This window comes from Apodemus sylvaticus, chromosome 9 (genome assembly GCF_947179515.1).
Source record: "Apodemus sylvaticus chromosome 9, mApoSyl1.1, whole genome shotgun sequence".
In the NCBI taxonomy this organism is placed as follows: Eukaryota; Metazoa; Chordata; class Mammalia; order Rodentia; family Muridae; genus Apodemus; species Apodemus sylvaticus.
In genome coordinates this window covers 59,772,606-59,795,878 of record NC_067480.1, presented here as the reverse complement: position 1 = coordinate 59,795,878, position 23,273 = coordinate 59,772,606, and the positions used below count along the sequence as shown (strand labels likewise).

The 23,273-nt window shown below is 40.6% G+C and overlaps 1 protein-coding gene across 1 annotated transcript in view; it reads right to left on the bottom strand.

Annotated features, from left to right (window-relative positions):
* Positions 1-23,273, bottom strand: part of Dnah7 (dynein axonemal heavy chain 7) — a 262,532-nt gene that overhangs the window by 40,803 nt on the left and 198,456 nt on the right. Inside the window, 5 exon segments of the mRNA XM_052192567.1 lie at positions 1,860-1,952; positions 5,927-6,121; positions 7,545-7,671; positions 19,848-20,183; positions 20,921-21,054. Coding sequence (XP_052048527.1) covers positions 1,860-1,952; positions 5,927-6,121; positions 7,545-7,671; positions 19,848-20,183; positions 20,921-21,054 — 885 coding nt within the window.

Below are 23,273 nucleotides of genomic sequence, written 5' to 3'. Positions count from 1 at the left end.
ATTTCTAAACTGAAGTGGCTTAACGCATATGAGCTTATTTGTCGAATCTGCAGAGTTATCTGTGATCCAGGCACTCTCCAGGTATGGACAATGATCAAATCTTATGGCACTTAAAGATCAACACAGACGTGTACAGATTTGATGGCAGAAGTGTCTTGAAAAACCTTGCTCCATAATATCAACTATCCAAGGCAGGTTTGTACCCACCGTCATCACTTTAGATGCAATTAAAGAAGAAGAAAAATTGAAATATTGTTATATATCGTTTTGTAATTTTTCTATCCAAAAATGGGAAAAATAGGAATATATTAGAAAATGTTGTAGGAAATGTTGTTATATGGGACAGGTCAGTATGAAACAGGTTAACTATGATTTAAAAACAAACAGAATAACATCAGTCAACAGAAAAACAGACCCCTACACACAAAAACACCTAAGTCTATGTAACTCCCACCTTCAAAAACGTAAAAATATGGAAAGTAATATTTGACCTATTTATAGTTTAATATATTTTCAGATTAAAATATCAAGTTTCAAAAACATAAACCTGCAGAAGGATATATGCAGATGACGTTGTCACAACTAGGAAATTGTTCATTAGCCCAAGACAAAGGCCCACAAAACCCTGGGAGCAATTCATTTTCTCTACCTTAAAGTAGAAAGTGAACATCTGAAGCTTCCCGCTGAAGTTTCTATGAAAAGCCGTTCTTTTCAATGTTATCAAAGGGTGCATTTGATCAGTTAACAAACACCCAACGAGTGTTCATTTACTTCAGCCACAGAGGACAGGGCGCAACTGTGACTTTCATAGGCCATAGATACTTTGTAGGCTACTTTCTCTATTTAGAAATCTCAAATATATATTCTATAATTCTTTTATATAAAGATAAATCTAATACAGGCTGGACTCTACTCTGACTAAAAACTTAAAACATGTGGACAGACGTTGAAGCTTGGGCCTTGGCTAGGTTCTGAAATCTGGAAGCTAAGCAACTATGGCTCTGAGAAAGGAACACCTCTACACCTCAGATTATCTCTGACATGTATAAAGAAGCCTATTATATATCACTGTCGCCATTTATATTCTGCTTTTATATGGAGGAAGAGCTGGAATATCTTCAATTTCTTCAATTCAATTTCTTTGAAAACAAATTCAAATTGTAGATATTGTGAGTTTTGTAGTAATTAGTGAAACTCTAATTTGTTTGTAGCAATGGCAGTTATGATAGTTCCCCAATAACGTCCTGTTCACATTATACTGGTATCTCTGAGGCTATAGTTCAACAAACGCAGGCAAATTCATTTTCTATAGACTGTAATACAAATGAGGATATTAATAAGTATTGAAAGCACAGGTTTACTGCTTTGCTGGTTATATATTTATTATTTAAAGAAGTTAAAATAACATTACTAATATTACCTTTTACGTCAACAATGACTAAAACTTTAAAATATTCCACATATTTACTAAATGCTGTGGTGTGGCGTGTATAAATATAGACCCACATTTAGAGAAAACACTCTAGATATTCTAATATATAAACTTGACGTTAATGCCATTGACTAGTTTCACCAATGTAATAAAATAAAATAAAAATGAGATTATAGCAGGCAAAGAGAGAAGTCTTTGACACAGAGGAACAAAAAATCATAAAGAGTAATCATAAAATCATATTATCAAAAATACATTCTATTAGCTATTAACCCAGATACAGACACGGTTAGGAAATTCGTTAGAAGGATGATGAGTTACTGCTGCAGATTTCTCCATCCACCCTGAGTCTATGAAGAAAAGGAGTGTGTCTGGGCTGTGCAGAGAGAGGGTGGGATGAGTGCTGCCCAACAAAGCCCACACTTGCCTTGTCTGGCCTCAGGCAACGGATAATCAGCATCCTTTGAAAGTCATTTGCTTTATTCTCCCAATCTTCTGGAAACATCTCATGGTGTGGCTCCTAAAATTATAGTACGTAAGTCACGGTTAGAGGATATTTCTAAAAGTAATAATATTTTATAACTAAGCGTATACTTAGAGAAGACATAATTCCTGAAATCAGAACATTTGTGTAAATTTCATTTTATTTAAGTGGTGGGGAAAAATTGATGTCAACATTACAATGTTTCCTGTAAGCATTTGAAGTTTCCAAACAAGTTAGTTACTTCCTCTCTCCTGGCTTCACACAGTGAATGCAATTGCAATTTTAAACTAAAAAAAAAAAAAATACTCACAAAAAGATATTTGTTTCTAGGAAATATTTCCATTAGCAACATGGAAACCCATCCCAAATGACTGAACCCATTCTCTTTATCATATATGACAGTCCGCCAAGTAAGGCCAGCTGTCAGCCCCCAGGGGCTACTACCTACCTACCTCATTCTGGTTGATCTAGCTGTCTCTATACAGAGCAGCTACCTATTATATTCAAGAGTAGTTAAAGTCATAAGACCAGAAACAGAGTAGAAAAATAACCTGGGAACTTGGAAATTCTTAATCTTTATGCCAAAATAAAGCTGAAAAAAGGACCATTGTCTTACTTAGGGTTTTATTGCTGTGAAGTGACCCCATGATCAAGGCAACTCTTATAAAGGCAAACCTTTAATTAGGGCTGGCTTACAGTTTCAGACGTTTAGTGTATTATTATCACTGCAGAAGGCAGGGCAGCATCCAGGCAGATGTGGAGCTCGAGGAGCTTAAAGTTCTATATCTTGATTCAAAGGTAGCCAGGAAAAGATTGACTTCTAGGCAGCCAGGAGGAGAGTCTCAGGGCCCATCTCCACAGTGACACACTTTCTCCAACAAGGCCACACCTACTCCAACAAGGCCACACTTTCTAATAGTGCCACATTCTGGGCCAAGCATATTCAAACCACCACATTCTACTCCCTGGCTCTCAGAGGCTTGTTCAGACATGAGTCTATGAGGGTCATCCTAGCCATAATATAATATAAAAAACATTTAATCCAACTTCCAAAGTGCCCATATTCTATAGCAGTCACAACACTGATAAAAGTCCAAAGTTCAAAGTCCCTTCAGAGATTCATCTAATTACTTAACTGGTAATCCCCTATAAAGTCAAAGTAAAAAAAAGCAGACCACAAACCTCCAATATCACAGGATATACATTACCATTCCAAATGTCACAGTGAGGGAATACTCAACCAAAGAAGGACCAGAAACCAGCTGGGCTGACTCCAAACCCAAACTCTACATCTCCATGTCTGATGTATATAAAAGCACTCTTCATTTCTCCAGCTCCTTCCATCTTTGTTGACTGCAACAAATTTCTTTCTCTTGGGGTATTTCCAATTCCTGTTAGCAGCTTTCCTCAGCAGGTATCCCACAGCTCTGACATTTCTAACATCTTATCATCTAACAGCAACTTTATACTTTCTTGGTCCAAAGTCTGGGATCCACACACAATCTTCTGGGCCTCTCAAAAGGGCTTGGGTCACTTCTCCAGCTCTACCCTCTTTAGCACGCTAGACTCTGCTTGACTCCACTCCACTGCTGCTGCTGTTCTTGGTGATCATTCCATGTTATTGGCATCTCCAATACACTGGGGTCTTCCACTGTAACTAGGCTCCACCAATAGCCTCTCATAGGCTCTCTCCATGATGCCAAGCCTCAACTTCTTTGCATGACCCCTTCAGTACTGGGCCATCAAATGCAAGTGAGGATGCATCTTCGCCAATGGCCTTTCCTGGCTTCTCACAGTACCAAGCCTCTGCTGCTCTCTATGATTCCTTCATGCCTTCAAAACAAGTGCCACCTGGGTGATTCATACATATTACCAAGTCCAGCTGCAGCATGAGGTACAACCTTGGCTATCTCTGGAACACAGCTTCTTTGTGCTCTCAGAAAACACTTCCCAGAAGATTTCACCTCAGTGATTATGGTCTCTGCTATGGTATCACTGCTAGTTTCTTAGCCCCAGCTATCCAGCACCAATTGTCTCAGTAGTCCTTTCTATTCTTGACTCTAATGTCAGAGCCACAGGGCCAAAGCTGCCGAGTTCTGCCGAGTTCTGCTGCTTGTTGGAGCTGGAACATGTCCCTCTTGTTCTATTACATCATCACCAGCCTTCCTTCTTGCTTTCTTTCTGTTTTTTGAAGATTTATTTATTTATTATATGTAAGTACACTGTAGCTGTCTTCAGACACTCCAGAAGAGTGTGTCAGATCTCATTTCGGATGGTTGTGAGCCACCATGTGGTTGCTGAGATTTGAACTCCGGACCTTCATAAGAGCAGTCAGTGCTCTTAACCTCTGAGCCATCTCTCCAGCACCCATCACCAACTTTCTGTTTTTTACTCCTTTACAGACAAAGATTGGCTGTCTGTGAACTTGCTCTGTACATGACCCTGTCTCTTGAATGCTGAGATTAAAGACATGTATCACCAGACCTGGATCCAAGCTTTTCTCTATTTAGAACTTGTTCTATACCAGGCTGGCCCTGAACTCAAGATATCTGCTTGTCTCTGTCTCCTGAGATTAAGGGTGTGTACTACCTACCATGCCTGGACTTAAGCTTTTCATGGCCACTGTTTCTCAGTATCTAGAACAAAAACCTGTCTCCTCCATTTCTGGATTGTAGTTCATTCCAGATTAAAAGTCCAAATGAAAACAGTAACCAAATAATAGCTTTTCCTTGTTTAATGACAAACGTATAAGCAGTAAGCTTAGCTGGGTGGGATCTTGTCCCAAAGTCACCACTCCCTTAATCTGCTTTGTCTCCTCTATCACAGGATTTAGCCCCATTATACTTGCTGGTGCCCTTTAATTATTTGACCTATATATTTTGTATTTTTACTTTCTAAACTTGATTACACTTAATCAAAATGCTCTTTATGAGAGTAAACCAGAGGATGAAATCTGTGCTGGGCTTTTCTGAGACTTTCTTTGTCAATGCAATTAATATGAATCTCTTCACCTTAGCCTCAGGCAAACTCCTTAGAAAATAGTAAGAAGCAGCTACATTCTTTACCAAATCATCTTAAGAATGATCTCCAGACAACATACCAAAATTCGTCTTCTCTGAAACCTCTAGAGCCAGGCTTCCACAGTTCAAATCACCCTCAGCACCAATGTCTTCCATGTTCCTATTAGGATGGTCCATTAAACACTACTTAAAGCTTTCCATTGCTTTCCAAACCCCAAGGTCCCAAAGCCACATTCCTCCAAACAAAAATATGGTCAGACCCATCACAGCAATACCCCAGTCCCTAGTACCAACTTCTGTCTTTTTTTTTTAACTTTTTTATTTTTTAAGATTTATTATTATATGTAAATACACTGTAGCTGTCTTCAGACACCCCGGAAGAGGGCATCAGATCTCATTATGGATGGTTGTGAGCCACCATGTGGTTGCTGGGATTTGAACTCAGGACCTTCGGAAGAGCAGTCAGTGCTCTAAACCACTGAGCCATCTCTCCCGCACCAACTTCTGTCTTAGTTTGGGTGTTACTGCTGTGATGAGACACAGTGGCCAAGGAAATTCTTATAAAAGCCAACATTTATTTGGGGCTGGCTTATAGTTTCAAAGGTTTAGCCCATCATCATCATCATAGCAGGAAGCATGGTAACATCCAGACAGAGGTGGGGCTGGAGGAGCTGAGAGTTCTACATCTTCATCCAAAACCAACTGAGAGAAGTCTGACTTTCAGGCAACTAGGAAGAGGGTCTCAAAGCCTACCACCATGGTGACACATTTCCTTCAACAAGGCCATACCTCATAACAGTGCCACTCCCTGGGCCAAGCATATTCAAACCCCACATCTATAATAAACTTTCTCCTCCCCCACACCTAGCAGCAGTTGCATTTTTTCAATCATTTATGGAATCTTGCTTTTATACAAAGGTAAAGACATGATATTTAACATTATCTTCTCCACTGAAAACCATTGAAATAAGGAAAAGGATGAAGACATACCATACTATCATATACTTTTTTCCATCCATCCTTTAAGCGCATAAACTCCCTGCGAATGGTCTTGAAGGCAGGTAAGTCATCTAGTCGGCAAATCTCATCCCAGGACTTTTGAGGAAGCCAGGGGCAAGGGTTGGTATAAGGATTATCCAACCCAATGCCACCAGTGAGCAGAAACCTCCACTCTGTTTTGTTAATCTGTGGTAAACAAACATCATAGAGAGTCATACAGAAGGTATTGCTAGTTAGTTACAGCCATCATAGTAAAGTAGCAGTCCTTTCAGATTCTCGTGAACGTCCACAGCTGATATGACCTTCTACTTAGTTGCAAAATACCCAACTACTGAACATGGCCAGTGTTTTTTTTAAAGGCACATTTAAGTAGCTACTCTTGGATCATGTTCTTCAGAATATCTAGCCTAAACATGAAGTCCTGAATGTATTCTACTTGGATAATATATGTTCCTCAAAGTGAATGTTTAAAAAGCCCCAAATATTGGCTCTGATAAATCTTAGAAAGGTAGAAAATCAGTAATCCCCCATGCTTTCATTTATTCTTTATAAAATAAAATGAGTCACTATGAAGTGTTTGCAGGAAATACAAGGAAAAGGATTGGTATGAGATCTTACAAGTCTTAAATACATAAATGTATAAGAAGACTGTGATGCTTCTCTTTCATTTGTAAAGCACTTCCTATCTTTTAGATAAAAAGAATTTATTGTTAACTTACATTTAAGTAAGATGGTTAAATCCAAATGGTTAGATCTCGGTAATATGCAAAGTTCTTAAGGATCAGAATAAATTATTTAGTAAAGGTAGGTGCATGATTACGTAAATTCTAATAGAAACAAATTGGGTTGTTTTTCTTTTTGGTTTTTGTTCTGTTTTGTTTGTTTGTTTTAAGAATGGGGCATTGAGTTGAGGTTATCCTCAAACTCACTGGGCAGATTGAGCTCTGCTCAGACTCACAATCTTCCTATCCTAACTTCCTAAGTGCAGGGATTATAGGTGCATACCACCACACAAGGCTCAAGAAATAGTCTTTTAAACTAAAATACATAAAATATTAAGTAATAGTAACATACTCTTCTTAATTTATAGTAACTACTCTGAAATTCGGTCTTGTTTTGCCTTGCCTTAATTTCATTGTCTGGTTTTAATTAGTATATGTATATATTCCCATGTGGAACAGTAAACAACTCAATGCTATCATGATAGTGTTACTAGCTAGACAAGCATTGTCAGGGTGGAAGGATACTGAAAAGGGGCTTCATACTCATGGTAAGCTTTAGATTCCACCTTCAATTTTACCTCATAAAATTGTACAGGTTTCAGTGCTTTGCTGGGGCATATTCTGGGAAAGCTATCCTCCTGATTATAACAATTCAATTTCTACCTCTGGCCAAGGAGAGACATGATATTCTGATCTGCCCCAAAGATTAGAAAATGACTACTCTTATCTCCTCCTCGAACAGTTAATACAACTGGTCCTGGAGCTGCGGTCCTCCTAAGCTAACTTTTGAGTTGTGTTATTGAGACACGGAGAATCTTTGACACTGGTATGATATCTTGATATACCCCAGACCCTCTCCCCGTAACTAAGACTGAACCCTTACTGACCGCATTGTCGTGTATCAGCAGATTCACAGTGAGACAAAAGGAAAACAGCATCTTGTCCTTTTCAAAGAGCGAGCGGCAGATGTTGACGTAGAGTGAGTAGGTGAAGTGATCCCTGAGAATCTGCAGCCTGAGGACCAGCACGGGAGAGATGAGCACACACAAACAGGACCACCAGGAGGGGATGCTGAGACTGCCCCACAGCACAGGACCACCAGGAGGGAATGCTGAGACTGCCCCACAGAACAGGACCACCAGGAGGGGATGCTGAGACTGCCCCACAGATCAGGACCACCAGGAGGGGATGCTGAGACTGCCCCACAGATCAGGACCACCAGGAGGGGATGCTGAGACTGCCCCACAGCACAGGACCACCAGGAGGGGATGCTGAGACTGCCCCACAGATCAGGACCACCAGGAGGAGATGCTGAGACTGCCCCACAGATCAGGACCACCAGGAGGGGATGCTGAGACTGCCCCACAGATCAGGACCACCAGGAGGGGATGCTGAGACTGCCCCACAGCACAGGACCACCAGAAGGGGATGCTGAGACTGCCCCACAGCACAGGACTACCAGGAGGGGATGCTGAGACTGCCCCACAGCACAGGACCACCAGAAGGGGATGCTGAGACTGCCCCACAGCACAGGACCACCAGGAGGGGATGCTGAGACTGCCCCACAGATCAGGACCACCAGAAGGGGATGCTGAGACTGCCCCACAGATCAGAACCACCAGGAGGGGATGCTGAGACTGCCCCACAGATCAGGACCACCAGAAGGGGATGCTGAGACTGCCCTGCAAACTCTTAGACCTGTCTTCCAACCGTTTCTTTCAGTTCCCACCCAAACAATCAAAGATCTTTATTCCTTGGGTTGCCAGTTTCAGACCTAGACAAGGTAGACGCATTTGAATAGAATTCACTGCTGACTGATGTTTTTCTTTATACTTTTCATTTACAGAAAAGTACTTGGCATCTTAATCCATTAAAAAAAGTTATAGACTTTTTAACTATGAAGTATTGCATTAGGGGGCAAAATTTGACCTCTTTACAAAGTAAATACTTACAAATATTTTATACTATATTAAATGAATAAAACTAATAGCTTGCATTAAATTAATGGTGAAACCTAATGCTATGCAACACTGAACATGAATCTATGAGAGCCCCTCCCAAAAAAATCTAGTAGAGTTGATTAAAGTACATTTCTCTTTATGAAACTACATTTTACAGAGAGAAAACATGCACATATGAATAATTGTTGTAATGCATGTGAGCTATATCCATAATAATTCCTAATGTCAATACAATGCTTCATTCATTTTAATATAAGAACTTCATGAAATAATCATTGAAATCAAAATTTTAAATTACAATTATTGCATAGACATAAAAACTATAATTTTAACCTGTCAACAGAAAAACACTTATAGAGAGCTAAAAAAAATCCACAGAGAGATTCATTACTTTGTATAGAGACACAGACTAATGAATCAAATCTTCTAAGCAGATCAATTATCTGAGGGAAAAAGCAACATAGTTTATTAGTAATCAAAATTATACTGGTGTTTCTTAAGACAATAAGGGAAAAAATATCCACCCATCTGTGCCAAGAGTTTAGCTCTTTTTCATACTACATTGTCCTTGGCTTGAACTCATCGTAATTGATGTTTTGTTTTGCTTTTCATTTTTCCTCTTGTTTATTTCCTTAACTATTTTCTCCCACACCAGCACTGCCATCAGAGAATGACAGCAAGAGGACACATCTTATTTTTAGCTGAGAAACAGTGTAGCGAGACAGAAGTCCTTGAAATACAGCCGAGGTTGAGATTTAAAATAAGCATTTTATCCCTGTGTCCACTGCTGTGCCACTAGGTCTTCTCATACATGAAATCTCTCTGTCCTCTGGTAGGATAATTAATGCAAAGTGACTCAAAGTTTGTCTTCCTAGAACAGAGTCAAAAAGTGTACACTTCAAGACAAGTTTCTTCTGATAGATAACAACATTTCCCCTTCCTTTTCTTAATGACCACGATGCCGAAGGAAGGAGAGGGAACAGATACTCCACACCTGCCAGCAGCCTGAAGCCTTCCCTCAGACCGTCAGGAACCTCACCTCAGGCCAAACCAAGAGGCCAGTAGAACAGACCCAAGTGGATGTACAGGCCCCGCTGAGGAAGAGCAAATAGTCAGTCATCTTAGTATTAGCCATGTGCAATCATTTTGGTAGTACTAACTTGTATGTCAAAGGCTTCCTGTCTTAGAATTTTTATTGCTGTGATGAAACACTGTGACCAAAAAGCAGGTCTGGGAAGGAAGAGTTTGTTTGGCTTATACTTCCACACCACTGTTCACCTTTGAAGGAAGTCGGGACTGGAACTCACACAGGACAGACACCTGGAGGCAGGAGCTGCTGTAGAGACCTTGGAGAGGTTTGCTCACTGGTTTGCTTCTCTTGCCTTACTCAGACTACTTTCTGGTTTTGTTTTATTTTTTTAAAGGTTTATTTATTTACTTTTGGGGGGGTTGGTTTTTGTTTGTTTTTCTTTTTGTTTTGTCTTGTTTTGTTTGAGACAGGGTTTCTCTGTGTAGCCCTGGCTGTCCTGGAACTCACTCTGTAGACCAGGCTGGCCTCGAACTCAGAAATCCGCCTGCCTCTGCCTCCCAAGGGCTGGGATTAAAGGCATGCGCCACCACCGCCTGATTTATTTATTTACTTTTGTATATGAGTACACTGTAGCTGTCCTCAGACACACCAGAAGAGGGCACTGGATAGTATTAAAGATGGCTGTGAACCACCATGTGGTTGCTGGAAATTGAACTCAGGACTTCTGGAAGAGCAGTCAGTGCTCTTAGCCGGTGAGCCATCTCTCCAGCTCCCAGCCTACTTTCTTATAGAACTCATAGTGGCACCATCACAATGGAATGCCCCTCCCACGCCCCCCATCAATAACTAATTAAGAAAATGCCTTACAGCCGGATCATATGGAGGCGTTTTCTCAATTGAGGTTCTCTCCTTTCAGATAACTCAGGTTGTGTGTCAAGTTGACATAAGACTAGCCAGCACAGCTACAAAAAAAGGTTTGTTGTTGCTTTTGTGTCTTTCTCTTATGAGGAGAGATACTTGATGTCTCAAGTATCAAAGACTCAAAAGATGTCTTGAACCGGATAATCTGACAAGGTAAAACCAGGAGTCACTGCTGGTATACAAGTAGTTTAGTTTATGTCTTTGTAAACGGGGTTTCTAGTGCAATTCTAGAAAAATGTAGGTGGTAGCTGGGAGGGGGGGAAAGGCCTTTAGGCAGCCATTGGTTGTGCTGCAATCCCTGTCCCACTGCTGGCTCCTATCCTCTATTGCAAGCTCACATTCACTCTCATTAGTGATAAAGATTAAAATACTCTGTTTTAATGATATACTTCAGTGGGGCTAGAAGACTAAAAATTATTCAGTGTTTATCGAAAAAAATTACTAAATCCCGGGGACGTGGTTCATTACCCGCCTCAGTGCTTTAAGTTCCCGAATGAAAGACACACACACAGCCTTTATATTTTAATATGCCTTAGACAACTGGGCCATCGCCAAACCTCTACGTGGTTAATCCCGACTTCTTACTAATTCTGTGTTCTATCTTGGCTGCTCTGGGCTCAACTGAGCAGGCCTCTGGGCTGCGCTCACCCGCCTCCCTCACAAGGCGGCCATGCCTCTCTGTCCCGCACTCTTCTCACGCATGTGCATGAGTCTCTTCTCGCCTCCACATTTTTCCCCAAATCGTAGATTTTTTTTCCTGGTCCCAAGCCTGGGAAATTCTAAAATCCTGCTTCTGTGTGTCCTCCCTTTTATGTTTTTTTTATTTTTTTATTTTTTAATATTTTTATTTTCTATATTCTTTGTTTACATTCCAAATGATTTCCCCTTTCCCGGATCCCCCCTCCCCATATGTCCCATAAACCTTCTTCTCTCCATCCATTCTCCAATCACCTCCCTCCTTTTTCTCTGTCCTTATATTCCCTTCCCATGCTAGATCAATCCTTTCCAGGATCAGGACCTTCTCCATACTTCTTCATGGGAGTCATTTGTTATGCAATTTGTGCCTTGGGTATTCAGAGCTTCTGGGCTAATTTATTACTTATCAGAGATTGCATTCCACGTGTGTTCTTTTGTGACTGGGTTACCTCACTTAGGATGATATTTTCCAGATCAAACCATTTGCCTAAAAAGTTTGTGAATTCATTGTTTCTAATTGCTGAGTAGTATTCCATTGTGTAAATATACCACATTTTCTGTATCCATTCCTCCTTTGAGGGGTATCTGGGTTCTTTCCAGCTTCTAGCTATTATAAATAAGGCTGCTATGAACATAATGGAACATGTGTCTTTATTGCATGCCGGGGAATCCTTTGGCTATATGCCCAGGAGAGGTATAGCAGGGTCCTCCGGAAGTGTCATGTCCAGTTTTCTGAGGAACCGCCAGACTGATTTCCAAAGTGGTTGTACCATCTTACAGCCCCACCAGCAGTGGAGGAGTGTTCCTCTTTCTCCATATCCTCGCCAACACCTGCTGTCTCCTGAGTTTTTGACCTTAGCCATTCTGACTGGTGTGAGGTGAAATCTCAGGGTTGTTTTGATCTGCATTTCCCTAATGACTAATGATATTGAGCACTTCTTAAGGTGGCTCTTGGCCATCCGAATTTCTTCAGGTGAAAATTCTTTGTTTAGATCTGTACCACATTTTTTAATAGGGTTATTTGGTTCCCTGGGGTCCAACTTCTTGAGTTCTTTGTATATATTGGATATTAGCCCTCTATCAGGTGTAGAGTTGGTGAATATCCTTTCTCAATTTGATGGTTGCTGAACTCCTACAGCTGATAAACAACTTCAGCAAAGTGGCTGGTTATAAAATCAACTCAAGCAAATCAGTTGCCTTCCTATACTCAAAGGAAAAGCAGGCTGAGAAAGAAGTTAGGGAAATGGCACCCTTCACAATAGCCACAAACAATATTAAGTATCTTGGTGTGACTCTAACCAAACAAGTGAAAGATCTATATGACAAGAACTTCAGGTCTCTGAAGAAGGAAATTGAAGAAGACCTCAGAAAATGGAAAAATCTGCCATGTTCGTGGATCGGCAGGATTAATATAGCTAAAATGGCCATCTTGCCAAAAACAATCTACAGATTCAATGCAATCCCCATCAAAATCCCAACTCAGTTCTTCACAGAGTTAGAAAATGCAATTCTCAAATTCATCTGGAATAACAAAAAACCCAGGATAGCTAAAACTATTCTCAACAACAAAAGAAATTCTGGGGGAATCAGTATCCCTGACTTTAAGCAATACTACAGAGCAATAGTATTAAAAACTGCATGGTGTTGGCACAGTGACAGACAAGTGGACCAATGGAATAGAATTGAAGATCCAGAAATGAACCCACACACCTATGGTCACTTGATCTTCGACAAAGGAGCCAAAAACATCCAGTGGAAAAAAGAGAGCCTTTTCAACAAATGGTGCTGGTTCAATTGGAGGTCAGCATGCAGAAGAATGGGAATTGATCCATTCTTATCTCCATGTACTAAACTTCACTTCAAGTGGATCAAGGACCTCCATGTAAAACCAGACACACTGAAACTAATAGAAAAGAAACTGGGGAAGACCCTAGAGGACATGTGCACGGGGGGGAAAAGTTCCTGAACAGATCACCAATAGCCTATACTCTAAGATCAAGAATTGACAAATGGGACCTCATAAAATTACAAAGTTTCTGTAAGGCAAAGGACACTGTGTCCTCCCTTTTAATACTAGCCAGAGCCAACAGGGGGCAGGTTCCCAGAAGTTACATGTAGATCTTGTGCAAATAGGTTTTTTTTTGGGGGGTGGGGGAGAACATAATTAGCATTCGTAATATAAGCAGCTACAAATGTTGGTAAGTGGTATGATGATATGAGACAATTCAAGTTTCTCTAGTGGAGTTTTATATTTAAATAAACTTATAGGAAAGGAGCTCAAGTGAGGAAGTTAACAGTGCATATATTTGTATTTATTTTAACAGTATTTACAATACTTACAAGTCTTACCAAATTATACCCACAATACGGTCTATTGAACAGCTTCTAAAAATTGTGTTATAGAGGAATATTGATAGAAGTAACAGGAATGCAAAAATACTCTGTGTATGTGTATGCTTGCACACGTGTGTACATTTATGTATGCACACTTACTTAGAAAAAGTTGCACTTTGACCCCTTTAATGAAACAATACCCTACTTAGATATTTTTTCTGCATTTCCCTGTTTTTGTTTGTTTGTTTGCTTCTGTTTTCCACTACAATTATTTTAGCATTTCCTACATAATGATGCACTAATCCGTCAACTTCAATAAATCACACACTGTATTATGGCAATTTCACAGTGTCTGCTGCAATGTTCATGATATATTATTCTTGGTGTCACACTTAAGTGAAGCATAGGCATCGAAAGGCAAATACGGAGTGCATTTGTATACTTCAGTAAGAGGCACGAGAAGGAATACTAGAGTAATCCTAAGATTTGAACAAGAGTGTCTTTGATAGGCAGGCCTGTGTGAACCATCCCGGGCTTCCTGGGCTTTGGGGATAGCTGAGTCTACCAACTGCTAAACTCCCACAGGTACAATGTTTATTAATAACTGGGAGATCACAAGTCATTCCTATGAGATTTTGTTCTCTCTTTGATCTTTGATCAGCAGTTGGCTTTTCAATTGGCACTCTTATTTTGCTGGGGGAAGATGATGAAGAGGGCTGTCTAGAAGGTTCTTGGAAAACGAGAGCATACGCATCGCATGCATGCTTGTCCCTGTCAGCTGCATTCCATTCGCTCCTCCACAAGTGTGTGTGTGTGAACCGGCACCAAAAGCCACGCATGTGGATGCGCCACACATGTGGATGCGTCACGCATGTGGATGCATCACGCATGTGGATGCTTGGCGGCGGTGGCAGCAAACATCTGCTGTGGCCCTAGACTGGAAGCCCATAGTCCCAACAGCAGAAGGGACCAATGGTTTTTGGTACAGAGTCAGGCCAAACAAATGTTTAAAAAGTAAGCAGAAGAGCTTCTTTCTCCTGTTGAAAATAAAGGGACTGTCCACCCCTTACCTCTCACTTCTTAGAGGCTCAAATTAAAGAACGTTTTCTAACTATTTTCTAATCTCTGATGCTTGTAAACTCTTATTTTGTTGTTGTGTGTGTGACAGATAGGTGTGGGTGCACACATGCCACAGTGCACCTGTGGAGCTCAGAGAATGACTTTCAGGGGTCCCTCTCCTTCCTCCATGGGTCTGGGGATGGAACTCACGCCAGGATTGCAAGACAAGTGTTGTTACCTAATGAGTGTATATTATAGAGAAATGTATATTATTTAGCATATATGGTATTTAGAAATGTATATCTAAAAAAAAATCACTTCAAAACTTAGTCAGGACTTGCTTTAAGACCCAGGAATATCTTAAATGTCTGCCAACATCCTGGAAGCCATTGCTTTGAAGCACAAACCAATGCCTGTGGAAGAACAGTTGCCCTGACTTCACCAGGCTCCTTGCTTTACGGTTCAAAGTCATCTCTTCATATGTAAGTGTGAAAAGTTTGTTCTTCTTCTAACTAAAGTCAATTTGCTAGCACAGATGGTCCCCTCAGTTAGCAGGCAGAGTGAGGATGACTTACGCCTGACTCTATGCTTGGTTACTTTAAGGGGTGAGACCGCTATGTTCTTTGCAATCTCCCTGCAGATTGCCTGCGATGTATAGCGTACTCTGGTTTATTGCTTATTCAGCTTTCAAACTGCTTTCTTCCTCTAATGCCTTTCTGGAGAGGATGCCTGGGTTAGAAGAAGATTTAGATTTTAATTAGCCTTCCCTAACAATAAGTGCACATTTAAAAATGAGAGCTGCACTACATGAAATGATACTCATGAGTTCCGCGGATAAGGGGTTGAGTGCAAAATGCCAGCCCCGGAGAACACATTCACTGGGTCTATTTAGACAAGTCTCTAAACCAGGCAAATCTGCTTCTGGTGCCGGAAGCTGGACAGTGGCTGCCTTGCAGAGGCAGGGGCTGCCAAGGGCACTGGCTGCTAATGCTGTCTGACTGTCTGGACCTGGGTGCTAGCTACACAGGCATGCTTCCTGGTAAAAACTCATTTCTGCGCATTTCTGTAGGCATAATGCTATCTTCAAGGTAAATTTTAATTTCATCTTCTCTGTTAGTCTTTTTATACTTTACATTTGCGCTAGTCACACATACGGTTTTCATTGCTTACAGATAAAGGATTTTAACTACAAATAAAAAGCTGTGTTCGTTTTTTACATTTTTATCCAAATCATATATTAAGGTAAAAGGGATTTTCTCTTCTTTAATTTCAAGGGCTTTGTTACTGGTATGAAAAAAAAACCAAAAACCAAAAACCAAAACCCAGTTTGGATCAGTCTAATTTGGTACAAAAAAAAAAAAAATCACTTTTGAAGAATGGAGTCTTTGTAACTTTTCAGTCCTGAACAAAAAACCTGCACTGAAGAGATGAGGAGAACGATTCTCTTCTCACAGACTCCAGAGAGTAGCTAGACATAGACTACATACAAGATAACATTGTGGTGGCTAGTTTTTTTTTTTGGTATGTTTTGTCTGGTTTAGTTTGTTGTTCTTTCTTTCTTCTTTTCTTTTCTTTTCTTTTTCTTTCTCTTTCTTTTTTTCTTTCTTTCTTTCTTTCTTTCCTTCCTTCCTTCCTTCCTTCCTTCCTTCCTTCCTTCCTTCCTTCCTTCCTTCCTTCCTTCCTTCCTTCTTTCTTTCTTTCTTTCTTTCTTTCTTTCTTTCTTTCTTTCTTTCTTTCTTTCTTTCTTTCACTGTATAGCCCTGGCTGTCCTGGATCTGTGCTGTGTAGAGCAGGCTAACCTGAAATTCACAGAGCTCTACCTGCCTCTGCACTGTCCAGCCACTGCCCATTTGGTATTGTGCTGAATAAGGTTGAGATTATAAACTATACTGAAAAGGAACATGGTGAGACCAAGAGATGACTCAGCAGGTAAAATACCCTTGCTACACACACTTGAGGACCTGAGTTCAAATACCTAGAGGCCACAGAGAGTTGGGTGTGGTAGTGAATGATTATAAAACGGGAGGCTGAGGCAGGGAAAGCCCTCTGTGACCCCCAGATCAGCTAGCGTGGAGTACACAGCACTAAACAACCAGTGAGTCCTGGCCTTAAACAAGAACAAGATAGGGACCAACTCCTAAGTTTGTCTTCTAATCCCTATGTGTGTGCTGTGACAGGCTCCTGCCTTTGCAGGCAAGCATGCATCGCGCACACACACACACACACACACACACACACACACACACACACACGCACACTCATACAGTGGTCAAAATAAATAAAAGTCCTGTCCCAGAACTTCAAATCCAGTGTAGAAAACAGATGTGTGTGTCTAATTAACTGGAAACATATGGAATTTTTTTTTAAGAGTCACCTACAATTTTGTTTTTCTTCAGTAATCCTCACTAACTTGAAAACTTCAAGGACTAGAAACAAACACTAAAAATTAGAAACAAATGCCAAACTGAAAATTTCTCTCACTGACAAGTCAAATGAATTTTATCCTCTTGTTGACTTGAGCTTAAACAAGATCTTAATGCTTGGTTTCTGACCCCAAGACAAGGGATTGAGGTGCATATTTTATATATCAAAGCAGACCTGGCTTCCAGGTTCTCCCAGCATCCCTCAGTGCTGGGAACCTCCTGACTTGGAGAGGGTGTGGCCTGGTCAGAATAGGACTCTGGTGATGGCTTTAAAGTCTGAGGGTCTCAGGGCTTTCTAGCTCTCTAACTGTACTGAAGTGCTGATGAAAACTTCTAAAAAGTCCTAAACACTGTCTTGCTCTTTCTGAGGGTGAAAGACTGCTGGCTTAGGTGGTTAACACCTGCAGCTTAACAGTGGAGGATTAAGCAATGTGGCCTTTATTGTATCTCAGCTGAAACTGCTGGGCTCTAACTTTCAGTCTGCTAGTTGGAAGTCACAGGAAGAAAAGGGGACACTTAAAAAAGTTATTATAGCATTTATTACTAAGTTGTAAAAAGTTTCCTATAAAAGCTGTCTAGGGGGAAAAGCAGAAAGATCCTAAGCAGGGAAAGAGAAAAATTCTTTTAAGTGGGGAAAGAGAAAAACTTTCTATTCTAAGTGGGGAAAGGCAAAAAGACTCTAGACTGAGTGGGGAAGGGAAAAAAATTCTACTCTAACTCGGTCTCAACTCTTTTTTCCTCAGTGCTTCTACATCTTTCAGAATATATAATGTATGTTACAAATTTTATCACAAATTCACACAAAAATTCAAGTCATAAATTGAAATAGAAGTTTACAACAGAGAATGTTTGCATGCATACCCATTAGGAGTGATTATCTGGCTAAATATCCATTACCTGTCTCAGCGCCACAGATTCACTGAAGCTTTAAAAACCATAACTAAGTTATTAGTGAAGTTTTGTATTGATAAACCCAGCCAATATTTTATCTTCTGTCCTAGCACCCATAATAAATTGTTAGTTTCCTTTCTATGACCTTTGGTTAGTTGCTTTACAACCTCTTGGAATGTGCTCTGAGAAAGTTTGGTTATTATCTAAGAGCAATTAAGTGGTGACACCTGGGAGACTGGCAGAGTTCTCATGGCAGTTTTGACTATCAGAAAAGGATCTAACAGCAGCCCCACTATAAAAGAGCTTAATAATCAGAGATATAATTTTAGGAATTCTTATAGGATCATCATTAAAACTTAAGTCATCTATTTGTCTACACAGCATCACTGTAAGATAGCACGTCTTTGTGGATCTGCAGAGATCTGCTCCAAAGGGGTGTGCTATTGCTTGTTGATTATTATATATGTTTAATAGTAACAGGAAAGGCATATTGATAGCAGGACTCTTTCCTAAACTGAGTCCCTTACAGCCTTGCTTAATACCTGCTAGTATTTAGTTTGTCCCATTATGGCTCCTGACGTCACAGTCCCTACCCGACATAATGCCTCCAACATTGAAGTTTCCAGCCAGGGTTTGGGCTGCCCTTCCCCCAGAAAAATCTTCTTTATATAATCCAGACATTTTAGTTTCTTGCTCTTCCTTTTCTCTTCTCTCTCTCTTTTCTCTCATTCTCCCTCTCCTACGCCCCCCCCCAATTCCCCATGGCGACTTCCTGGGCCTTGGTCCTTGGGGTCAGTGAACTCACCACCTGAGAGCAGCTTCCCAATAAGCCTGCCTTTAATATAATCTAATCTGGTTTGATTTGGCTCATTTCACTCGTGACTGAGAAATAACCTATTGTTTAATGCTTTTGCTTTTTTATATACTATTCAATACTAAATAATATGCTTTCAACAGATAATCATAAAAAAAAGTGTGATTATCAAAAATAATCAATATCAGTTTTTTGTTTTTGTCCTGGTATTTGGCAGAGTTTCGATGAAGTAAACTCAAATGTAAAACTATAATTTCAGAGATGGCTGAGAGTGTCTGCTTATCAATGGAGGACAAAACTCCTGTCTCCATCCCTGCAGTCAATAAGGGATTCTGCAAATGGCAAATAAAGTAATTGATTCCTGTAATTATATTACAGTCCTACTGAAAGGTTCAGAACTGGTTCAAGATATCCCAAGACCAAGTTGTCCGCACAAAGGAGATTTACTTGCCCCAGAGAGACAATGAGCAGGGAATAAGAGACAAACAGAAGTAATAGAAGAGAGGGGGAAAGGGGAAAATAAAGGAGAGGGGGAAGGGATATTTGTCCTACAGGAGAAGGGGGAGGGGAAAGGATTGCCTCTGGATAAAGAGAAGAGGTCGAACATAGGAAAATGTTGATTTATAAAGATAAAGGGGGAAACTCAGTGATATCTAATTTTAATTGGGCATTTTAATTAGGTGAGCCAAAGTGGGCTTTTGATTGCTGGACTTCAATACTTTGACATCTGGACCTTGGTAGTAAGCCTCAGGAAGAGGAAGTGACCAAATAAGGGAATAGACCGCTGGTGGCTAGCTTTAGAAATATAATCTAAGTAGTTATAAAGAAGGCATAGGGAATGGGAGAGAGAGACAAAGTCTGTCAGAGCCATGTGTACCATGCTCGAACTGGCTAGAACCTCTTCACCATTATTTCCCAGCTAAAGTTACACACATCTGTTCTATTTCTGGGAAAATGATGAGTCAAGCTCCCATAGGGTTCATGGCTGTGGCATTCACACCATCCTGCAATGATAATCAAAACATTTTCCCTAGTGTAAGATTAGCATTCCCTTTACATACCTTTTTGATAAGTTCTCTGATTTCTCCGAATTTTCAATGGACAGGATGAACAGATTAATAAACCAGGTCAGAGAATACTGGTACATGGGCTCAATATTGGCTAGATCAGCGATGGAAAAGAACAGGATGGAAGAGTGGATAGCGATGGGCCGATAGCCCATGCGGGTGTTGTCAATCTTTTTCTCCGTCTCCTCAGCCACTTCCTGCTTCTGAGAAATCTCATTAGCTAAAGCCTTGGAGGAAGATAATATCTTAATCGCAGTCTCATCTTCTAATATATTGCCTTCTGAAGATGAGAGAACTTCTAAAATCTTGTCTTCTATTTCCTTTAACTGCCTAGAATAAAGTACAGCTTTCTCAGAAAAAAAAATGGTTTAAAAATTACTTGAAATATGCAGTCTTTTCTAAGAAACAGAGACGTTGTAACCTAAAGAAATGTGTCATGCCGTGACAATTATCTGAAAAAGGGATGCTGCAAGATTCATTTCTTATCTTGTGAAATGTCACTAAGACATGGCCTTTCTGCTCAGCTCCCTTTAATGATCACTCATGTGACGTCCCGAGGGAAATGGGGCGAGCCCGTCTCCTCTGCCACCCAGTACTTTGGCCCAGAGGGAACTCAAGGCTCCACTCCATTCACTTCCTGAAGTTTTACATGATTTAGAGAGTTTAATGCTATGTAGACACTATGCCCCAAAGAAAACAGATCCTTCTGTAGGCCCTGCATTAAAAACTCTTCCATATGGGGGAGGAGTTGGAAAGACAGCTCAGCAGTTAAGAGTGCATTGCTCTTCCAGGACTCAGGTTCAAATCCCAGCACTCACACCAGGCAGCTCACATATGTGTGTAACTCCACGTCTAGTGGTTCCTCTGCCACTCTCACCCTTTTCTGGCCTCTAGAGACACACATACACAAGGCACACATACACATAAGTAAATAAATAAAATAATTTAACCTTAAACAAAACTCCCATTTGATATATATATCATAATATATATATGAAACAATCTAACTAAATAGATGCTAAATATACACTACTATAATCACAAAATAATCATTCTGCACTTCAAACCTTTTGTTCTCAGCTCCTTGTAGAATCAAGGCTTGCTTTTCTTCTTCGAGGTCTGGCCTTTCCCGTGCCACTACAATTCCCAAAAGCTGATCTTGCATTCCCTCAGGAGTTATCATGAAGTTTAACAATGTGACCTATAAGTAAAAAGATGAATTTTGAAAATGCATTGTTTTTTCCACCAAGAAAACTTTTGTATGTGTGATTCAAGGTTCCATTCATTGAACACATATTGTGGCAGTCATATGAATGAAAATAGAATTCACAGAGATGATAACCAGCAATGGTACAGGAAAGCCTCACTGTAATGAAAATAGAATCCACAGAGATGATAGCCAGCGACAGTACAGGCAAACCTGACTGTTGATGATAGCCAGCAAAGGTACAGGCAACCCTGATTGTTGGATTAAAAACCCATAAAAGCTTGTGACAGTCAGAAATCAAATACTTATAACAGTTTATATATTTCCAATTCCAAATGGTCCAATTTCTGATGATTCTTTAACAGTGAAATCAGTTAGAATGAGGTTGGAAACAACGTTTACTACAAGCTAGACTAATTCTCTTTTTAAGGCTCATTAGAGGTGTCATGAAACAATCTTGAGAAAGACAAAAAGAGAGAGCACTATTCTGATATACTATGAATGAAGTTCTTTTGTGTTTATGAGCCACTATCCTGCAAGAAGAAACATTAGGAAATTTACCTGTTTTTAGTGCCCATCAAGGGCTATCTGCTGATATCCACTCTATTCAAGTACCGAATTAGGGGAGAGGCTGGTGTAGTTGTGCATGCCTATACATATATCTTTATAATCATCCCTTTCTGGTACTTCCCAATAAATATGTTAATTTAACGTTCTCCAGAAAACTATTCCTCGTCCCTACAGCTCTAGAATGATCTCTACTCGTCACAATTACACTTGCTGACAATACTGTTTCCCTCCCAGTGTCGACTCAGCCCTCTGTAGCCTGCTCCCTTCCCAGCCCCTCTGTACCCACCAGCGTACATGACAAGAAAACAGCAGCTGTCTAGTTCTGGCCACCAAATGATCTAGAAGCCAATACATACCTATATGAGCTTGACTTCCTTTGAAATTCTCACTTACTGGTTTGTGTGTATTTGCCAGTGTGCTGTCTGATGTTTTAAAATAAAATCCCAATTGTTCAATTTTACCAATGAAGACTCCAGATCCAGATGTTGGGTTGAAACACTGCTAACTCCGAGAGGCAAAGCAAGCACCCAGGTGACTTTCCTCCTCAGCCAACATCCTAGAATGAATCCTCCTCTCTCACAGTCTCAAAAAGACCCTGTAAAACTATACTTTTATTTCCTGTATGTCTCTCTATGAGTCTTCCTGACTCCCTCTTACTCTCTAAGGCTTTTTCTTAATAATCTTATGTCCATTTCCAGTCAACTGTCTGCTCTGCTTCTTGACCTGTGTGGTTGACTTTATTTAATCCTGTTTACAATATTCAAGCAGAAGGCTTTTGGATTAAAGGTGTGTCCTAAGGCTGAGCCACACCACAGCCAAAACAGGATTTTTCCAGTAAATAATACTATCTCAGGATTCCTGGTGTGATTAAATATCCTGCAACAGTTGCCCACATGCCTTAGGGTCTGCAACCTCAGAAGACTCTGAAGACTCAGCCTCCTCTCCTTCTGTTCACGTCTTTTACTCTATCAACACTGTGAGCTCAGTGCTTGCTCTACTGCACACCTTGACCCTTGGAATATGCCACATCGACTCTCCATTTCCTACAGTGCAGATTTATGTCCTCGGGAGCACCTTCTCGACTCTCCATTTCCTACAGTGCAGATTTATGTCCTCGGGAGCACCTTCTCAGTGTGCTCCAGCCCCACCCCAGCAGCTGCCTGGGCTTCTTTGTTGGCTCCTACCTTCTTACAGCATGCATGTGTCTAGGTGTAGCCATGCGTTTGTTTGTCACCTGGCCTAGGGTGGAACAACATCCAGTCGGACAAGGTTCTAAAAGTGATAAATATTTAGGACTTAGAGGAAAGGGATCTAACCTGACCCACGGTGACAAGGGGGCTCTACCCCAGAGACAGGGTGCAGAGGTAGATTGTGCAGGTGGTTAGCAGAAAGCTGAGCGAAGGTCAGGACAGCATTATAGGCCAAACAGTTTCAGCACTGTAGTTTGGTGGAATGCCCCCCCCCCCCCCCCCCCCACTGACCTGCGAAGCCAGTAGTAGTATCTAGATTTCATCTCCAGAGACTCTTTTTTAATTGGTCTGGAGTGGACCCATTTTGGGTAGATGACTTGAATGTGCAACCAAGGCTGAGAAAGACTCCAGGCAAAGGAAACAGCACAGTAAAGGAGGAAAGGGAAATTCCAT